At 40.1% G+C, this 17,989-nt stretch overlaps 1 protein-coding gene across 2 annotated transcripts; it reads left to right on the plus strand.

Moving 5' to 3' along the window:
• Nucleotides 1–1,327: 1,327 nt before the first annotated feature.
• On the plus strand, nucleotides 1,328–17,783 carry LOC136344404 (photoreceptor-specific nuclear receptor-like). 2 transcript variants are annotated; one of them, XM_066291850.1, is made up of 8 exons: nucleotides 1,328–1,563; nucleotides 4,924–5,188; nucleotides 11,107–11,210; nucleotides 15,580–15,700; nucleotides 16,008–16,153; nucleotides 16,760–16,986; nucleotides 17,041–17,272; nucleotides 17,336–17,783. In XM_066291850.1, the coding sequence occupies exons 1-8, from the start codon at nucleotides 1,485–1,487 to the stop codon at nucleotides 17,572–17,574; spliced, it is 1,413 nt and encodes a 470-aa protein (XP_066147947.1). In that variant the 5' UTR covers nucleotides 1,328–1,484; the 3' UTR covers nucleotides 17,575–17,783. The 2 variants fall into 2 exon arrangements, with proteins under 2 accessions (XP_066147947.1, XP_066147936.1); XM_066291839.1 differs by having other exon boundaries at nucleotides 1,332–1,563; nucleotides 16,757–16,986.
• Nucleotides 17,784–17,989: the final 206 nt, after the last annotated feature.

A 17,989-nucleotide genomic window follows, 5' to 3' on the forward strand; every position in this document is an offset into this window, starting at 1 on the left:
ATGGAACATTTCAGCTTTTGGACTTTTCTGACATTCTTCAAATTTAGATTGAAATCTTTCGAGCAAGAAATTTCCAGAATAATATTTCCAAGTTTCTTTTCACTTAAGTAAAAAATATTTTTGATCGCCCAGCTAGCAGGATTTTTCGATTTCCTAAAACGTTTCAAATTCCTTTTAACTGTCTAGTTTTGAAAATTTCCAGATACACGCTTGGTAATATCTTCTTATTTTCATCTAATATACTCTATGGGATTCGGTTTCTAAAGTCCGAAAGTTGATTAATGTTGTATCGAAACACATTTCAATTGTCAGGTTTCACTGGAAAAGAGATATGAAAAGTGCCCGGAAACCGAAAATCCTGATACCTGGGCCTTCGGAAATATTTTTCAGTCAAGTTATAAGAAATTCATAAATTGATCCTGAAAATTACGTTTTTAAAACGTTCTGTTCCATAAAGTTGCCGATTCACGTTTCTGAACATCCTTAAATTTTCAAACATTCCGATAAGCCAAATTAAGCATTTGACACACATGGATTCTATAAGATAAAAATCAGAAGTCTTAGAGAAACCACTATCTGATAACTTTCAGAATTACACAATTTGAAAGCTTGAAAAATTGTCTGGACATCGAAAAATCCCGACCATTGAGGCTTCAGAAACGTTTTTCAGTTACATTTGAAGAAATTCAAAAACCTGATTCTGATAAGTCCTTCCTTGAGACGTTCCATTCCTTAATGTTCCAGATTCAGGTTTCTGCATGCTTTCAACTTTTCAAGTATTTTGTCGAGAAAAATTAAGTTTTTCAGGCATAAACACAAAACGCATAAATTGCGGAAGGTTTTAGATTCAGGATTCCTGATGTCCTTCAATTCGAACACACCTTGCAAAATTTAAATTCACCTTTTTCCAGACTTGAATAACACCAATTAATTACCAATCGCTCAAGTTCATCAAAATCATCCATTTTCAAACTGACCCGTTTGCTCCAAATCATCATCAGAACCCCATTAGTCACCCCCTTCTCGTAACCCCCCAAAAACTCCATCCTCATTGCATTAAATAAACTTTAACTCCCGAAAGGCGAAAGAAAAGGGAAAAGTTACTCAAAAGCCCCATGAATATAAATGGGACGTCTCGTCTCGCAACACCATTAAATCAAAAGGGGCACATTCTAACGGTGGCAGGGTTGAAATCGGTGGGGGGATGCGGGGGGCTGCCGAGGGAGGACGCAGCCGCATACGCCACAACAGAAGTTAAATACAGGGTGGCGAGATCTGATCCCGCCCCGTGTCTGACGTTCACCACCTAACGCACCCCTCTATATGTCTTCTTGATCATTTCCTGCAGCCGGACGGGGTGGTCAACACCCTTTGGTCTCTCTTCTGCAGGTGCACCCTACCTGTTGGGTTCCACATTTGGGGGTTGTGCGAGTGATTAGTGCTGGTTTTGCTGGTTAGTGTTTGATTTAATCGTGACTGTTAGTATGGATGGTGTGTCGCAGCCGTCGAATTTGTTGGGGGTGCATCATTCCAGGTCGCCTGACCATAGTATACATCCTACTGGTAAGATTTTCATTTCTTCGATATTAAATTACAGAAAGAATTCTAGTATTATCCGGACATTATTTCAGACTTCAGAGCGTCGGTTTCCTAGTATCCGTCGCTTCAGAAATATACAAAATTCTCTAAATATATATATATATTTTTGTTATTCAGTGTTTCTTCCAGTTTTCTACGTTTCTGAAGTATGCTTCCAAATCATTTTTAGCATTTTTTTTAATAATTATATTTACTTCTCAATAACAGGAAATTATTAAAGGTAGAATAAATTTCTTGTACATTGGACCCATTTTTTTCCAAAATAACTCCAGACATGTCCGATTCCAAGACTTCGTCAGGGTTTTTGAATTTATTTCACTTTACAGCTTTTTCGCCTGTGCTTCTAGGTATCAAAGACTACACTTCTCAGAAATAAAATTTTTTGATACACTTTAGTATTATTTTCCATCTCTGTTCTAGTGAATTTAAAACATTTTCGAGAACCTCCCTAAGTTTTCCAAAATAATATTGGAAATGCCATAATATATTCTTTAATATTTAGGGCTTACAACTGCATCAAAATCAGTGGCTGGATTCTATCAATTTTCTTTTGAATTTTGGAAATTCTAAAACTTGATTGCCTCAAGCGTTTTTTACTGGTTTCAACACCTTCAAACCTTCCTTTAATACGCATATTTTTTTCAAATTTACTTTTTGCCACGACCTGATCAGAATTTTGCCGATTTCAATTTAGTCAAGTGCAAACCTGACTTTGCTGAAAATAATTTTTTTTTCTTCCGAAATTACGAAGAGCTACAAGAACACGTGCGTTCCAATGTCTTTTTGTTTGTTTGAATTTTCTCCACTGTATTTCAACAGCATTTCAAAATTCTTCCTGTTCGATCCCGACTTTTTCCAAATGGGGTTGGGTGGTGCAATTTGTCCATGACCATCGTGGGCTTAAAGACTTGTTAAAATCAGTGATATGGGATAATTAACTTCACCTTTTTTTTTTAATTTTTGCGCATGGATGTTGTTGCCAACCTCGTGGTTTTTCAGAATTAAACGCAGACAAGCTCAATTTTGTCTGCGGAAATCGTGAAATTGGAAAGTGCTTTAAAATCGGCGGCATAGATTAATTGAACGATCAGTACCAGAAATTGAACATTTAATGTTTCTACTGTTCATCATGCGATTCCATCGATTTTAAATTTATTTCAGTACATCTCTAACATTTTAAGAAGAGCAAAATTTGTCCATAAACATCTTTTAAGCTTAATAAAGCCGCATTAAAATCACGTACGGTGGCATAAAGCAGTCAGATACTTCTTAAATCTTGAAAATTCGAAAAGCCAAATATCTTAATCGTTTTTACATTTTTCCACCCTTACAAATTTCACTTACTCCTGCCCTGATATTTGCAGAATTAAAATTGAAAAATTTAGTCGAACTGTCAGTATTAACGATAAGATAGCAGTGTTATCACTTAATTTTTTTATCCGAATACATCGGTTTAATTTTTTTCTAGTACATTTCTGACTTTTAAAAAATAATGCTAAAATCGCTGTAATGTCATATTCGTGGAAATTTAAGCCTCAAAGCCGCAATTCTGGAAAATAAATATCTTAGAATTTTTACATGTCGGTGCCCCGTAAAAACTCTTCTCATTACGTTCCCGACTTTCACTATACAGACACCAAAAAATTTAAAAAGGCATTAATTTAATAATCAGGGGCGTAGATTATTTGAATAATGAGTATTAGGAGTAAGATTTTTGGTGTTTTTCCTTGGTTTTGTGCATTTCACCAATTTAAAAAGTTCGAAGGAGCGCTTGAGAAGGAGAAAATCCAAAAATGACAAGTTTAGCTTAATTCGGTCACTTGTAAAGAAGGCAAACGGCGACCCTAATTTTTGAAAAATTAATTTGAAAAATTACATATTGGGAACTTATCAGGTGCTTGGAATTCAGTGACGTGCCTCAAGGGTTATTTAGGAGGTTTGTAATGGACGAGCATTAATGATGATTCCGTTGTTTTGACCAAAATTATCTCTTGAATTTTCGGAGTTCTACAAACTTACGTCTGACGCATCGTAATGGATTTTTGAGAAAAAGAAAATAAGAAATTTTACGTGTTACGGGCACTACTCACTGAAGTCCCACTGGAAATACTCCACCAGATGATGAATTTTGTATTATTTCAGCCAAGAGTCTCTTTCATGCCCTCCTGACCCCAATCAATCGCGCAACCACCGTAAAAATCTTGTTCCAAAACACCCTTTTTGACGAATCCACGCGCGATTAATCCCCGCAAAATCTCCCTTTAAACGTAATAGATTTTTAATTTGCTTGACCACATGGTACGTTATCGATAGAGGCCCTAACTCCCTCGAAAAGGGCTTGCCACCCTCAATACACTTGCCAAAACTTTCCATCATAGTGCCACCACTTTATCCCCATATAATACAAATTAATACGCCGGAATTAAATAGAGACACACTTAATCCCTCGACCTCAACCCATCTCTATCTAACTGTCGCAATACATGGGGGCCGGTGTCTTTGTCTAGTTAAGCTCTTAGAGCGCGGGACGATATTCGATCCGAAAATATTTTGTAGCACTTTACATATGGCCCTAGTTGGGACGCGTTAAAGGGGAGTTCGGGCCCTATTGTTATGAAAATCAGTTTTTATGGTGTAATGTGTACGCATTTAGAAGATTAGGTTTGATTTTAATTGATGTCTAATGCTAGACCTTATAGTGGGTATATGGGGGATGAAGCTACCCCTAAAGCAATCGGGAAAAAAGTATGAAAATATTCTAAATAGGGCGCCTATAGCAAAAACGAAGATGCCAGGAAGGGACGATTTTAATTCGATTTATCGCCACCCTAATTAGGGGGCACATGTGTAAACAGGGACGACGGCCTGTCACATATTGACATATGGGACCGGAGCGGCACTCTCACGTTAATCCCGGACACACTTGATTAATACTCCAACGTCAATTTGACTGTAACTGATTTCATAAACCCTCTGTATCAGTTCAAGGGCTGGGCCAAGGGCCGAGAGATGCAATGCACCGGGGACCACTTTGTCTTTTGCGATGCGATGTTCGAGTGATTTTTTCCGGGTAGAGACAGGTCATGGAGGGATGTCTGCAAATTGTTTTTTGAGTGGAAGGGGAGGAGGTAATTGGGGTAGTTTAGAGTCATTGTCGCTAGAAGGCAGCTGTGGGCCCCCCTGCTTAAACCCTGAGATCAATTTACGTTTTACACCATCGTAGAATTCATTAAAAAATCACTTTCATATATTTAATAATTGATTTTCTCGAGTAACTTTTTTTACTCGTACCAAGCAATTAATTCCTAATTGCCTATGTTGCAGATTTGCGCACATCTCCAGGCAGCGCAGATTGCTACAATCCAGAAAACGACCACCCTCTAGCACTGTGCTTGCCCACCTCACAGACTTTAGTCCAAGCGTCCCGAACGCCGCCACCTCCGTGGAGCCTGCCCACCAAAAAGGGCACTCCGGGACTGATTTGCGTGGTATGTGGGGACACGTCTTCGGGAAAACATTATGGAATTCTTGCTTGCAACGGTTGTTCCGGCTTCTTCAAGCGCTCAGTGAGGAGGAAGCTGATTTACAGGTAAGCGGGCGCGCCACTGCTTCAAGGGGGGAAAAAGACATAATAGAAAATCCCCTCGTGCGATAAAAATAATAGAAATCGATCTCGCAATGGCCGGGTGTCGCTCTCGACACCGGGATTGGAAAACTTTTAACGAATGGGATTTGGAAAAATGATGTAATTTGTAGCGCGGAGACATCGCATCGCTTCTCTCGTCTGATAGCGCCGCTTTTGTTTCCAAAACAATATCTCATTTGGGGTGATTGGGTTATGACCCGGTAAAGCCCCAATGGAATGTGTTTTCTTTCGTTTTGTCCCTGGAACGTTGAGCGATTACTAATGGGGATGGATGTTGATTTAAGTGCCCAATTTAGACCTTTGAAGGGCGATTATTGTGACGACGAGTGCCTTGTTGCCTTCGAAGTTTTGCCTTGTTGCGCTGGAAGCGTCATGCACTTGCTTACTTCTACGCCCATGCCCGCGCCATTCGTTCCAGCTAAATGAATCCCCCCAGTCTTGACTTCCCTCCCGGCCCACGAAAGACATAGACTTAAGTGGTTTTACTTTTTTATTGTACTTTGACTGGCACTAATCATTTTCCGAGACCTTTTCCAAGTGACAGTATATCTCCAATTTAATAGCGCTCTGGATGCCGTTTCGCCCTCTCTCTCTGGCAAAGGGGCCGGCGCATACCGTCGGCTTTGTCACACTCAAAGAACGTATTTTTCCAAATCCCTTTAGGATGAAGCGGGCAGGAGGCAGGCTTTCCATTTTTCCCATCTGCTTTCCCCGGGCTCTATGGCCCCGATAGTTCATCGGATTTTATTGATGTAAGGGGCGGATTAAGGAAAAGAGTTCCTTCTCAGCGAAATGCGCAATCATCAAGGGAAAACCTATTTTTTTTGTCAAAAGAAAATAAATTTGCGGCCGAACGAAGCTGACCGCGCAAGAGTTTAGACCCAACTTTCAAAATGCAGAACTCCAAAGCTAATTTCATACTTCAGCGTTGGCCTGGAACGCAGACTGCCGTAAACGCTCAGCAATTTGACAAAATGGTGAATTCTCGGAAAAAATCTACAAATCCGGCAATTTCAGTGCTTCCAAAAGTCACACGTTCTGCCGACGCAATTGCCTTGCCTTTGTCGTAATTTGTACACCCAAACGGACCCACCATTTGTTTTTTTCTGACTAAAATCTCCCTCATGTTTCTGAGTCGTTGAATCTCAATCATTCGTAGGATTTTTCCAAACGTTAATTGCCTGTAATACGACTAGTGTTACTCTGCAAATTAAAATTAAAACCCCTTTAACGAGCATTAAAATCTGTGTGCACCGAGAGAGGGAATAATTTTGTCCTGTGAGAGAGGGGGCTTAATAAAATCCATCATAAAATTGCAGAACGTGGAGCTGGACTCGTTAAAGCAAATAGGAAACAGTAAAACCTCAATCCAAGCGGTCATGAAACCGGGAAATGGGGAAAGTTGGGTAAGTGGGGCGCAGCCCCGGGAATATAGAGTCCTCGGAGCAATGGCGTCCTGGAAATATTCAAAGATAACCAAAAATCTTCGGAATATTAAACAAAGAAACCCATTTTTGGATATTGAACGAGGTCTTAACATGAAGGTAATGGATCTCTTCCTAAAGCATTTTTTAAAATCTTTTAACCCATCACATCGCAATAAATCTTAAATTTTTCAACAAACCTTTGAGTCAAAACTATCTTATAATTTTACTGAAGTCAGAGGCGTACGAGGTGCAGGTTGATGCACTCGACATTCTGGTAAACACAAAATTGTTGTATAATTTTGTAAGAATCGGGGACGCACGAAGAGCCATGAAAAGGCCTTTCTATGGATTTAAAGTCCGAATAATACATAGGGTGATCTGCGGAAAAAGTCTAAGTTGCAAAGAAATCACCTGCAGGCTCGTTGTATATTCCACGTGAAGAAGTGTAGTTTTCGCATATGATCGCTCGGATTTCGAAACAACAGCGTCCAGTGTAAAAGAAATCATCCCTGCCCTTTATCTCCTTTCCAAGGCAAGACTGCCTCCGTAAATTGTCCAACTGTCCTGTGGTGCCTCGTGTGAAAAGTCTTTTCATTTCCACATAGGCATATGTATTGTGTGTTTTAACCATGAAAGTAGAGTTTTAGCATCCGTCGCAAAAATCGAAGGGATCATAAAAAAAATTCGCAACTTTCAGGTGTCGAAATGACAGCCGACCATCTAAAAAAAATCACCCCTGCGTTCAGTACCGTTTCAATGGCAAAACTGCTGTCCCTAAACTCTAATCGTCTTGCGACGTCTCGTTCGAAAGCTCTTTTCATCTTCTATCCAAAAACTCTGGAGTTTTAGGATTTTCTTATAAAAAAATGTCTGCAACATTTCGAAATTTTCTGTCCTTTGGGGAAATCCACAATCCTCCTCAGACAATTCGACAAATTCAAAGACAAAAAGGCACATGCACTCAAGCCTTATTTTCCGTCACTAACAAAGTTCGAAGCGGACAAATGAATTGCCACAGTGTAAAGCAAAATCAATTACGGGGTGTGCACGGATTGCGTGCCGCTCGGCCTTTGTGTCCTTTAATCCGGTTAGAGAAATCGAATCACCAACTCGTTACCGGAACGATCGGTCAATAATTTTGGATACACTTACTTAGAGTGGCATGGAAGATTGACTGATGGATTCGGTCCTAAAGGGGAGTTAATTTGTTAGTCTAAATTGCTATGATGACCCTAATGAAGAGATTCTGGTGAATCACCAAGAAAATGAGGCGAAGTTGAGCTTCCCAAATATTTAACTCTTTGGGGACGCGTGACGGACATGTGTTGCAGATACCTGGCGACCGATAGATCTGACATCTTGACTATCATGCTCGGCAAACCACTGCAGGAAATTTCAGTCAAGCATTGTAATCTGACTTGCTGTCATTCAAATTTAACTAGAAATCTCAAAGAAAATCAAACTCTCGAAGGATATCACCCCATTACTTCCCATTGGCTGGAGTACCGGCTCACTGTAGCCAGGAAGTCCTAAGGAAAGAGTCTTTTGAAAATTTTCACCGTGGTTGATTTAATCGTTTGACCCCGTGGGATTGGCCTGCTGGATCTCCCGATCTTGCCCCGCTGGATTTTTACTTGCAGGATAATATAAAAGTGCGAACTTGCATCGCATCACCAAACCGTAAAGTGGAATTGCGCAGACGTGTAATCAACTGCATTCGTGAGTTTAATGCAAATGAGACCCAGTCGACCACAAATCAGTCAATAAATGTGAGCATTTTGAAATGTATCGAATCCAACGGCGATCAGTTTGACTAATTTGGCTTATTTGTTGTCGCGATATTGAAAACAGGTACTACAGCATGTTTGACCGCAAAGGCATTAATTTTGGGCAACCCTGTATAATATGCGTTGTATAAATCCTCCACTGGATTTATCCTTAAAGGATGTTCAGCAATCAAATCTGCGTTCCTTTGCATTATTCAAATTTCCTTTAGTTACGACGCAAGATTTAATATTTTCCTTCCAAGGGTCAGGGACGGAGCGGTAAATTTCAATCTAGCTTTTGAGCATATGTCAAAACGCGAAACCATCCCTCTCTTTGCTTCTCTTTGGGTAATAAATCCGCCCTTCATATCCCCCGGAAATTCCACCAAACACTACGTCTAAGCCCCTCCATTGTCCTTAAAAGTTATTAATTTATATCCGAATGGCGGAGCTTGAACGGCAAGTGTCGCTTGTCCTCCAGCGCACCTGCGGTCTCCATTAATGGAAATTGGCAGTGGCGGCGGGAGAGCGGCGCAGCAGCTTGGGAATGCGAGATCCTTGGAAGTTTATTGCTTAAGTTTTAAGCTAAAAGTAGAAGTTATCCATTAAAGTTTTTCGACACTTTTTACTATGGTACGCGCAAACTGTGCACGGGCTGAGCAACTCAAAAATAGGGCACGGCAGGTGGAGCTGGTGGGATATTTCCCTGCAGGCCCAACGTACTTGCCGTTGATTTTGACGATTTTTGCATGTGTTTAATTGATTTGAGGGAGCCGAAGCGGATTTAATCAGATCGAAACCCGTCCGTGAGTTAATTAAACAGAGCTGAAATGTGGCAAAATGGATCCCAAAAAATGATATGTGGAAATTGGAATTTAAAATGTTAAAAGCTCCAATAACTAAAAATCTGCAATTCATTTGTGAAAGGTGTTCTGAGACCGGATTTCCGGTTGCAACGATAACTCATCGAATGGCCCGGTCGTCGAAACAAGTTCTAACAAATTCTTCAACACAAGAAAATCGTGTTTGGAAATTCGCCTTTCGTAGAGTAATAGTCATCGACATCCAGAAAAAGCATAATAATCCTACCTTAAATTGTGAAAAACCATGGGCGTACTGCGGATACATTTTAAAGTTGCTACTCTTAAAGTCACATGAAATATGTACATAGTTCGATTGTTGACGTAAATTTCAAAAAATTCTTTAATTCAAGGAAGCCTGTCGAAATTTTCATTTTGAGAAAATTACCGATGAAAATCCCCAACAGTTGCACAAATTATGATATTGATTGATGGGGAATCGTGGGCGTACCAGGGCCGAATTACGACTAAAACACATTAAACAATCCGCCTGTTAGAACGGCCCTAAAAAATTTTACAAGGCAAAAAGATGCCCTATAAAGTACGCAAATGGCCGGATTATAGTCTTAGATATCCGTTACAGTTGCAACATGTTGTGACATTGATTGGTCCAAAATCACACGCGAATTGAGGCGATACTTCGGTATTTGTCTAAAATTGTTCAACTATTCTGATTGTTATGGCCAATTTGCAAAAGCTCTGCAAGCCAGCAAAATCTGCTAAAAATGATAATAACATTTTTATAAAAAAAATTATGTATAATTTATATAATTTTTATATTTTATATTTTTAATTTTTATAATACTTTATAATAATTTTATAAACTAATATAATTGTTTTTTTAATTTTTCTCAGGGCTGTAACCACAAGTGTTTCTAATCACGACAAAAAATATGATTTTGGTTGGCAAAGAAGCATAGGCCCACCGCAGCTGAATAAGCCACTATGACTGACATACTATAAACATTCCGACTTTTTCTTCTGAAAAATTTAAGAAAATGTCTGCAACGTAAGAAAATATTCAATTAAATCCGATTTTTTAACTGGAAAATATTAATATGTTTAACAATAATTATTATTCAAAAAAGAGCCTTAATTTCGAAAAAAAAAGAGGGGCGCATTAAACATCAATGTTGACGGGGTATAGATACTCATTCCGACTTAGGAGAGACAAATATAATTTCAAAAATCTGGCTACAGCTCAATACTTAAAGCTCTAGAATTCTTTAGGAAAAGATCTCTAGCGTGTCCCAAACTCAACCTAATGATTGGCAAAATTGTGACAATGGTGTGGTAGGAGCCGTAAAGGTATTAACCCTAACTTACTCATCTGAATTCGTTCGTTAATATCATTATAATCGAATTTTAGCATTAGAATGGGAAGGACTGCTTAATATTCTATATCTAAAGCGCTGACGAGTTGCCTCAGACATATTAAAAAGATGAAAGGCCTAAAATCCTGGCGGTGATCCTACTAGAAGAGATGTTAGTAGCATGATTAATTAAGAAAGTTTCAAGTCGCTTTCGCATGGATTTTGTAAACTTCTATAGCAATTCATGCGCTTCGCACCGAACAGTGTATGCGCTTATGCGTTCCGCGCAGATCGAATCTGAGTAAAGCGCACGCCCGAGAGTGAATTTTTCCAATGCAGTGGCGTATGGATGCAGAATTTGAGTGCATTTTTTGTTACATATTTGCCTCAGAATCCCGGCAGCTCTACTACTACCACCTACAGTGGTAGAACCGACAATGATCAAATTCATCATAAGATTTAAATGCGTTTCTTAGAATTATTTTTTCTTTTTAGATGCCAGGCGGGTACCGGGAGATGCATCGTAGATAAAGCGCACCGCAACCAATGCCAGGCCTGCAGACTGAAGAAGTGCCTGGGAATGGGGATGAACAAGGACGGTAAGTCTCTCTCCCGTTTCATCCCTAATTCTGGCATTAACTTAAAGCCGGGGCTAAGTTTGCCAAGTGACGTTATTAAATTATTGCTTTGGCGTATAACGGTTTTGTGACTAAAAATTAAGTTAAGGAAATACGACCGTCGGGGCGGATATGCGTTGAAATTAGGGGAGCGTCTGGCAAATACGGACAAAAATCCGTGGAAAGGGGGGCAGTCATTGTGCTAAGGTAATATATATGCAATTTCTTTGTTTATATTAAAATGTTAATGTGTTCTACACGTTAAAGGAGGTTTGTAAATTTTTGAAAAATTAAATTTGGGCACGAAGTCTAACACACCAGTAGGAGAGAAGTTCCGTACCATTCTCAGTCAAAACGAACGGGGAATAAGATTTTTGGCATTGCTGTATACGTTGCAGTATCGGTAATTACCCCTAACTGTATTAATGAACGACTTGATTCATTAATGGGGCAAGTAAATTGTGTTGATTTTCACGAGTGTCTCGACACAATGAATTCACTAATAATGAGATGAGAAATATGGTCTGTGCTGATGCGCACGCAAATTCTAGAAGTCGTCGTGCTGCTTAAATTATCCGGAACTTTATCCCAATGACAGACCATCAGATTATCGAACTTTCAAACGACTTTACTACCAACTAAGTGAGATTGGCACATTTTGTTCAAAAGTGGATAAGGGAAGGTCAAAACTTCTCTCTGTAAACTAAGAAAGGAAATCTCTATTCGAATACTGAAGAATCCAGGGGCTACCGCCAGACGTATTTCTAGAACGACGACGGTCAGCAAATTAACAATTTCCAGATATTTGCGGAAAGCGAAGCTTTCCGAAGAAGTCCTTTTCCATATCATTTCACGCCTGTTCTTATGTTATATTGACTTGTGTAAATGATTTCTAACATTTTTCCATTGGCGAGAGCAATATACTTTCCACAGATCTAGAACATTCCAGAAAACGAAAAGGAAAAACGTAGGTAGACCAAGATGCGAATCACTTTGAAATTAGTCATATGATCTGAATCGTTATTTTCTAAGGTTTCACGTATCAATGATTTCATGAAAAAATCGAAATCTTCAGTAATGTAGTTGGAAACTTGTATTATGGAACCGTTTCAAGGAGCTCTAACTGCATCTCAAGTACCATCTTAACAATCGGGAACGGGTTTTTAGAGACACATATAATTTAATGGCAGTTGTTCAAATATTTGAATTTGGTTCTTACATCGGTCAAGTGGTCCAAGTTAATAGTGGCGATGACAAGGTGAATCATTCGTCCTAATTATGATTATACACGATGTCCCAGAAATATTCGCATAAATTACTGACCAAATACTAAAATATCGGGCATAAACAAACCCCTCAAAAAGTAACTTCAAAGCGATAAATCACAAACTGGCGGATTTATTCTCAATTAACTAAATAAAAAAAAAAAACTTTCACACCCTGTAGGATGAAAATAGGTAACGTCCACTGACAGAAAGTTTGGCTCTTGTTCACAATGATGCTCTGAGCAAACTTCCGATATTACACGGTTTGCATTCGAAATAAAGTGGATATTTTGGGTGCAGAAAAATGGATCTACTTTGCAGAGAATTGCTCAAAATTAACGTTTGCGCAGTTCACCGCTGAAGCTGCCAGAAGTGCATTTTTTAAAGTAAAACATCCTGTATATCGGTAAGTAGGTGTGACTCATATCGAGCCAAGCTAAAAATGATGGTCGAGCCACGTTGTCCGAATTGAACGTAAAAAGTACAGTGGCTCGAATGCAATTCAGTGGCGCAGATAACAACGTAAGATTTCCGTCTACATGATCAGGCTAATGTGTAATTTAACACCGTTATGCAATTGTCCGCTTTTTTGTATCGAAAAGTGATACGTAAAAGATATTTTATATGAAAAAATTGTAAAAATAACAACAACCGAAAGATATTAAATTTTTGTCAAAATGATACTGCTTAGCGACTTTCCTAACTTGTGGGAGTATTGCCGTATCAGAATCGATGCTTTCGGTGTAGGGGCCCTTGCCTGAAACTGGGTTCAAGCCCGCAACTTTCCTAATCCTTGAACCGACGAGGGTGAAGGATGAAAGTTAGGAAGCAGCCCTGGGAGAAGTGAGAAAGCCTCGATGAACATTACGAGAGCTGCGAAGTTCTTCAACGTTGCCGCGTCCTGAATACTGAACAGGATGAAATTTAGCGCCGGGCCTTCGCCCCCGGAATAGCAAAATGGCTGTCCCTTTCCCCTCTCGCGGGGCCCTTCTTTGATCAGACGGCCCTTTTTAAATGCTGCAAAGACACAAAAGTAACGTGACATCATTTAAATGTGACGCTCAATTATTTTGCATACGGTCCGCGGCACGTGGCGCGGGCAAGCGCCAAAGGGGTAATTTTGGTCCCCCCGCGGTGAAAAAACGTTCAGTTATTGTCACGTCCCGATGTTTTAGCCGCAATTTTGCCTCCAGGAGATAACGAGGTTAGCACTTGTGCGGCTTTCCCAGGCATTGTTAGAGGAAATTTCGCAAAAGCCTTGGTAGAGAAAAATTGTCCATCAACGTCGTTCGGGGGGATTAAGCCCCGAAAGGCAACATGGCGCATCCATTACCGGGCCATCAAACTTGGCAACTCGCGGCACCGGATCGCGACACAGCCGGGCCCGAAATCCATTCCTCGTAACAAACAGCTATATCCGGGATTTACGGGACGCTGATTAATGGGATTCAAAGCTGGTTAATTCCCACCAAACGCTCCACCAAAACTCCCGGGATAAAGAGATAGACTGTGACGTTGTTTGCGCCGGCGTTGGTGCGTCGGTCACAGTCTCGCGACCCGCAGCTAAAATCGCATGCGTATTACACCGCTGTAATTTACAATCTTGAATAGATGGTTATAAAACGGTCATGGAGTGCCGCGATTTGCCGGAATGAAATTGTTTTTGATGCTCTCCTGTTTCGGCCTCGAGAGAGGGGATTTGAGGCCATTAATCTAAAGGTTTAAATCCGATGCTTCTCCGAATTGCCCTCTATTTTTGTTTACTTTCAGGGAAAGTTTGTCTTAAGAAGGGATAATTAATAATAACTTGGGGGAAATAATTAATAGTCGTTCATAGCTGTTTCGGTTACCAAAAGGCAAGGAAAATGAGAAACATATTCGGTCTGAAAGGGAAAATGATTCTCAATGATTGAGAAAAGTGTAGAGGCCTTCTCTCGATAAATTCAAGAAGTTACTTTAATTTCAAAAAGTTGCGCTTTTCTGTCACGGATAGAAAGTTACTTAATTCGTTTTCAAGCTGATTGACTACAGCTTAGTTTTAGTTCCAAGCAGCTAACTACCAGAGATAGTGCAACGAATGTTATCAATAATTTCTCAGGAGTCTGCACGAGTGCAAGCTAAGTTGGAGAGCTCGAGCGAATGCACTCCGCGAGTCCCCTTGTCAGTTTGAGTTGCATGAAGTTGGAGCGGTGAAAAATTGCAGTGGTCAAAAACAGGATCCTTGCACGAAATGATTGAATTAAGTAGGGAATTACATGAAGCGCATTCATGGAGAATTTTGCCGCACGTGCGAAATATTTTAGATTTTGTTGTGAGCTTAGCTAAGACAACCAGAGAAATTCTCACGATAATTGCACCAGTGCAAATTACCTCTATAAATCGTCAGTTCCTGGTTCAACGTAAAAGTGAAGAAATTGCACTGGTGCAAGTTATCGCTCACTTACAGTTGGTTCAGGATGACGATGAAGAATAAATAAATTGTTGAAAGTTCAACGACGTAGACATTTTTATGCGTCATTTTCAACTTTCAGTTGGATCAGAGAGCAAACACACCAAATCTCCTTTTGTATCAAAAATTTGAGTCTTACATTTGAACTTCTGAGATAGTGCTGTTGCTACTTTTACATGTAAATTGAATTTTGAGTTCAGCACTGCTAAACTTTACGATCGTTTTCTTCATCTAGTACTTGCGTAGATTTATTTAAACACGTTGACTTTCTATTTTTTCTGTCGGTTTAATATATTCCTGCACCTTTAAACTAATATTATCCACAAATTATTTGTCTCTCTCATCCAGACTTTTCACCAAAAATAAACCAAACCATTAGTGCCGCAGCTTTAGACAATTCACAAGCAAAATACTGATCATCAACTAAAAGCAGCGAGCAACCTGGAGGCGGTCTAATTTCAACAGCCAAACGAAGCCAATTTGGGGCTCCGCAAAAGCGAACGGGGCATATCCTTTGTCGGGCGCCAATTGATTATGGCAAAAATTCCCTTTGAATTTCCCCCGTATAGCGCTTGAATTTGCATTAAGACCATATACAAGTCAGTCCTGGACTTTATGTTTTTCCAATTATTCTCAGCTGTCCAGAACGAGAGACAGCCGAGGAACACCGCTACCATTCGTCCAGAAACACTGAGAGACATGAGCGCGGAACAAGAGAGGGCGCTAAGGGAGGCCGCAGTAGCCGTCGGAGTTTTTGGGTGAGTACCCAAGAGAGGGCGCTAGTGCTGAATAACACTCCTCAACGTATGACTTTTGAACACTTTTTTATAGAGCAACTTCTGGGCGTAGTAATATCGATTTGTGTGCTTTATATACTCGTTTCAAAGGGCCGATTCATGTGTGAACAAAAGCGATGTTTTAACGTCTGACAAAAGCTACTTTGGCTTCAAAGGTTCAGGGTTTTGCCCATTTGGGCGTGTTTAGATTGTTTGATCATCTGACTGACGCCCTATATCCGAGTCTTTGTTTAGGTGTGATTTCAGGCAAATACTTTTTCATTTCCAGACCTCCGGTATCCCTCACAATGGCCCTTTCACCTGCGGCTCGTTACGGGCAAACTTTCCTGCCTCCTTTGCACCAGACTTCACTGCCCAGGGAACCCTTAAGGGAACCCAGCCCCAGTAAAGAGAACGATAATAGCGATAATGATGGTAAGTCCAAAGACATTGGACAAGTTCGTGCAGCGCAGGTGTTACTGATTGTTTCCTGTGGAAATTACTCATTTCGCGTGGGAAGTGGTGTAAACACGTGCAGGGTGTGAAATTGGGATAATAATTTGCGGGGCACTGTATGTTAACAAGTTAACATCAAGGGAACTAAATTTGATCAATGGTGAAGAGTTCGTGAAAAATTCAATTATTTAAAATTACCGGAGTGTCAAATTAAAATAACTATTTAAGTGGTTTTGGTCAAATCTTGTTAACTTTAAGAGTATTACTGCTGGGTTTCGATATTACCTACAAATTCCTTATTACATAAACTTAATGCAAGAAAAATATGCATAAATACAGTTGAGCGTTTTATATTCCAACAGCCTCAATCCCGCAATTCCCCGAAGAATAATTAGGAACTCTCTATAGATCCCTTCAGATTAGAGTACTCGCTTTCCAACAAAAAGGATTAAATTATGCATAGATTCTCTAAGAAACTTTATACGTTTAGTGGGGAAACTTTCTCACAAATCCTTTTGGAGTATACAACTTTAGTAGTTGATAACACACAATCACTACATGACAGTTCTTTTATTAAACCAGAAGAAAGTATAGACGTCACTAATGAAGAGGATGACACGCCCTCTTCAGGCTGCGGAGTGTCCTCAAGTAGCGGCCCAGTGAGGCCGGAGCCTCAGCCTGCCAGTTTGGCCACCAGCCTTTATCCCCCCTGTCACGAGACCATTTACGAGACCTCTGCGAGGCTGCTTTTCATGGCTGTTAAATGGGCTAAAAATCTTCCCAGTTTCGCTAGTTTACCCTTCAGGGATCAGGTGAGATTCTAAGGTCAAAGGAAAAAGGGAGGTAATTTGTGGTGCGAGATATAGGTGATTCTCCTGGAGGAAGCATGGAGTGAACTCTTCCTCCTCAATGCAATCCAGTGGTGCATGCCTCTAGACGTTTCGGCCAGTCCTCTCTTCAACCTCAACGAGCACACCAAGAACGGAAATTCCACCACTGACGTCCGGATATTGACAGATACATTGATCCGGTTCAAATCAGTCCATGTGGATCCAGCAGAGTTTGCCTGTCTCAAAGCGATCGTTCTCTTTAGAGCAGGTAATAATTCTTTCCTCCTCAAAAAAAAAAAAAATTCAAATCGTCATTATAAAATCGATACAGAAACCAAAGGCCTAAAAGACCCGAGTCAGATCGAAAATCTTCAAGACCAAGCTCAGGTGATGCTATGGCAACATTGCAGGACCCAGCTGCCTGGACAGGTTGCCAGGTTCGGGAGGCTGCTCCTCATGCTACCTCTTTTGAGGATAGTGCCCGCCTCCAGGATTGAAGCTGTCTTTTTCCAGAAGACGATAGGTAACACTCCAATGGAGAAGGTTTTGTGTGATATGTATAAGAATTGACTCTTGAAATTATCAATTATTGAGTCATTTAATCATGAAAATAAAAGTACTTTCTTGCGTAACAATTGAGGTAGTACTAAATTGTATAAATAAACTGCATTTAAACGTATTGAGTCGAGCACTAACTCTCTGGGCATTGCAAATTCTTATATATTAACATTTTCTTGTTGTAATTCTAGTCTTGTATTATACATAGAATGAATATAAATGGTTTAAATGTCTCTCTAAAAGTCGTAGTTTTACTTAAGCTCCCAGAAAATGAATTTTCCTTTTAATTAGCCGTCAGGATGGCCAGATCTGAAGCTCAGTGAATTGTTAGTTCTTTAGTGCCCGAATGGCGCCCTCTAGTATTATTATAATAGCCCTCTAGTTGATCGATGTGTGCTGTGCGAAGCGAGATGGCGCTGCATATTAT

Source organism: Euwallacea fornicatus, chromosome 2 (assembly GCF_040115645.1).
Source record: "Euwallacea fornicatus isolate EFF26 chromosome 2, ASM4011564v1, whole genome shotgun sequence".
Lineage (NCBI taxonomy): Eukaryota > Metazoa > Arthropoda > Insecta > Coleoptera > Curculionidae > Euwallacea > Euwallacea fornicatus.

Coding starts and splice junctions, on each gene's coding strand:
- LOC136344404 (XM_066291839.1), top strand. CDS start 1,485: ATGGATGGTGTGTCGCAGCCGTCGAATTTGTTGGGGGTGCATCATTCC. Junction 15,701..16,007: donor GTAGCCGTCGGAGTTTTTGG/GTGAGTACCCAA, acceptor TTTCATTTCCAG/ACCTCCGGTATCCCTCACAA. Junction 16,154..16,756: donor CGATAATAGCGATAATGATG/GTAAGTCCAAAG, acceptor TTATTAAACCAG/AAGAAAGTATAGACGTCACT.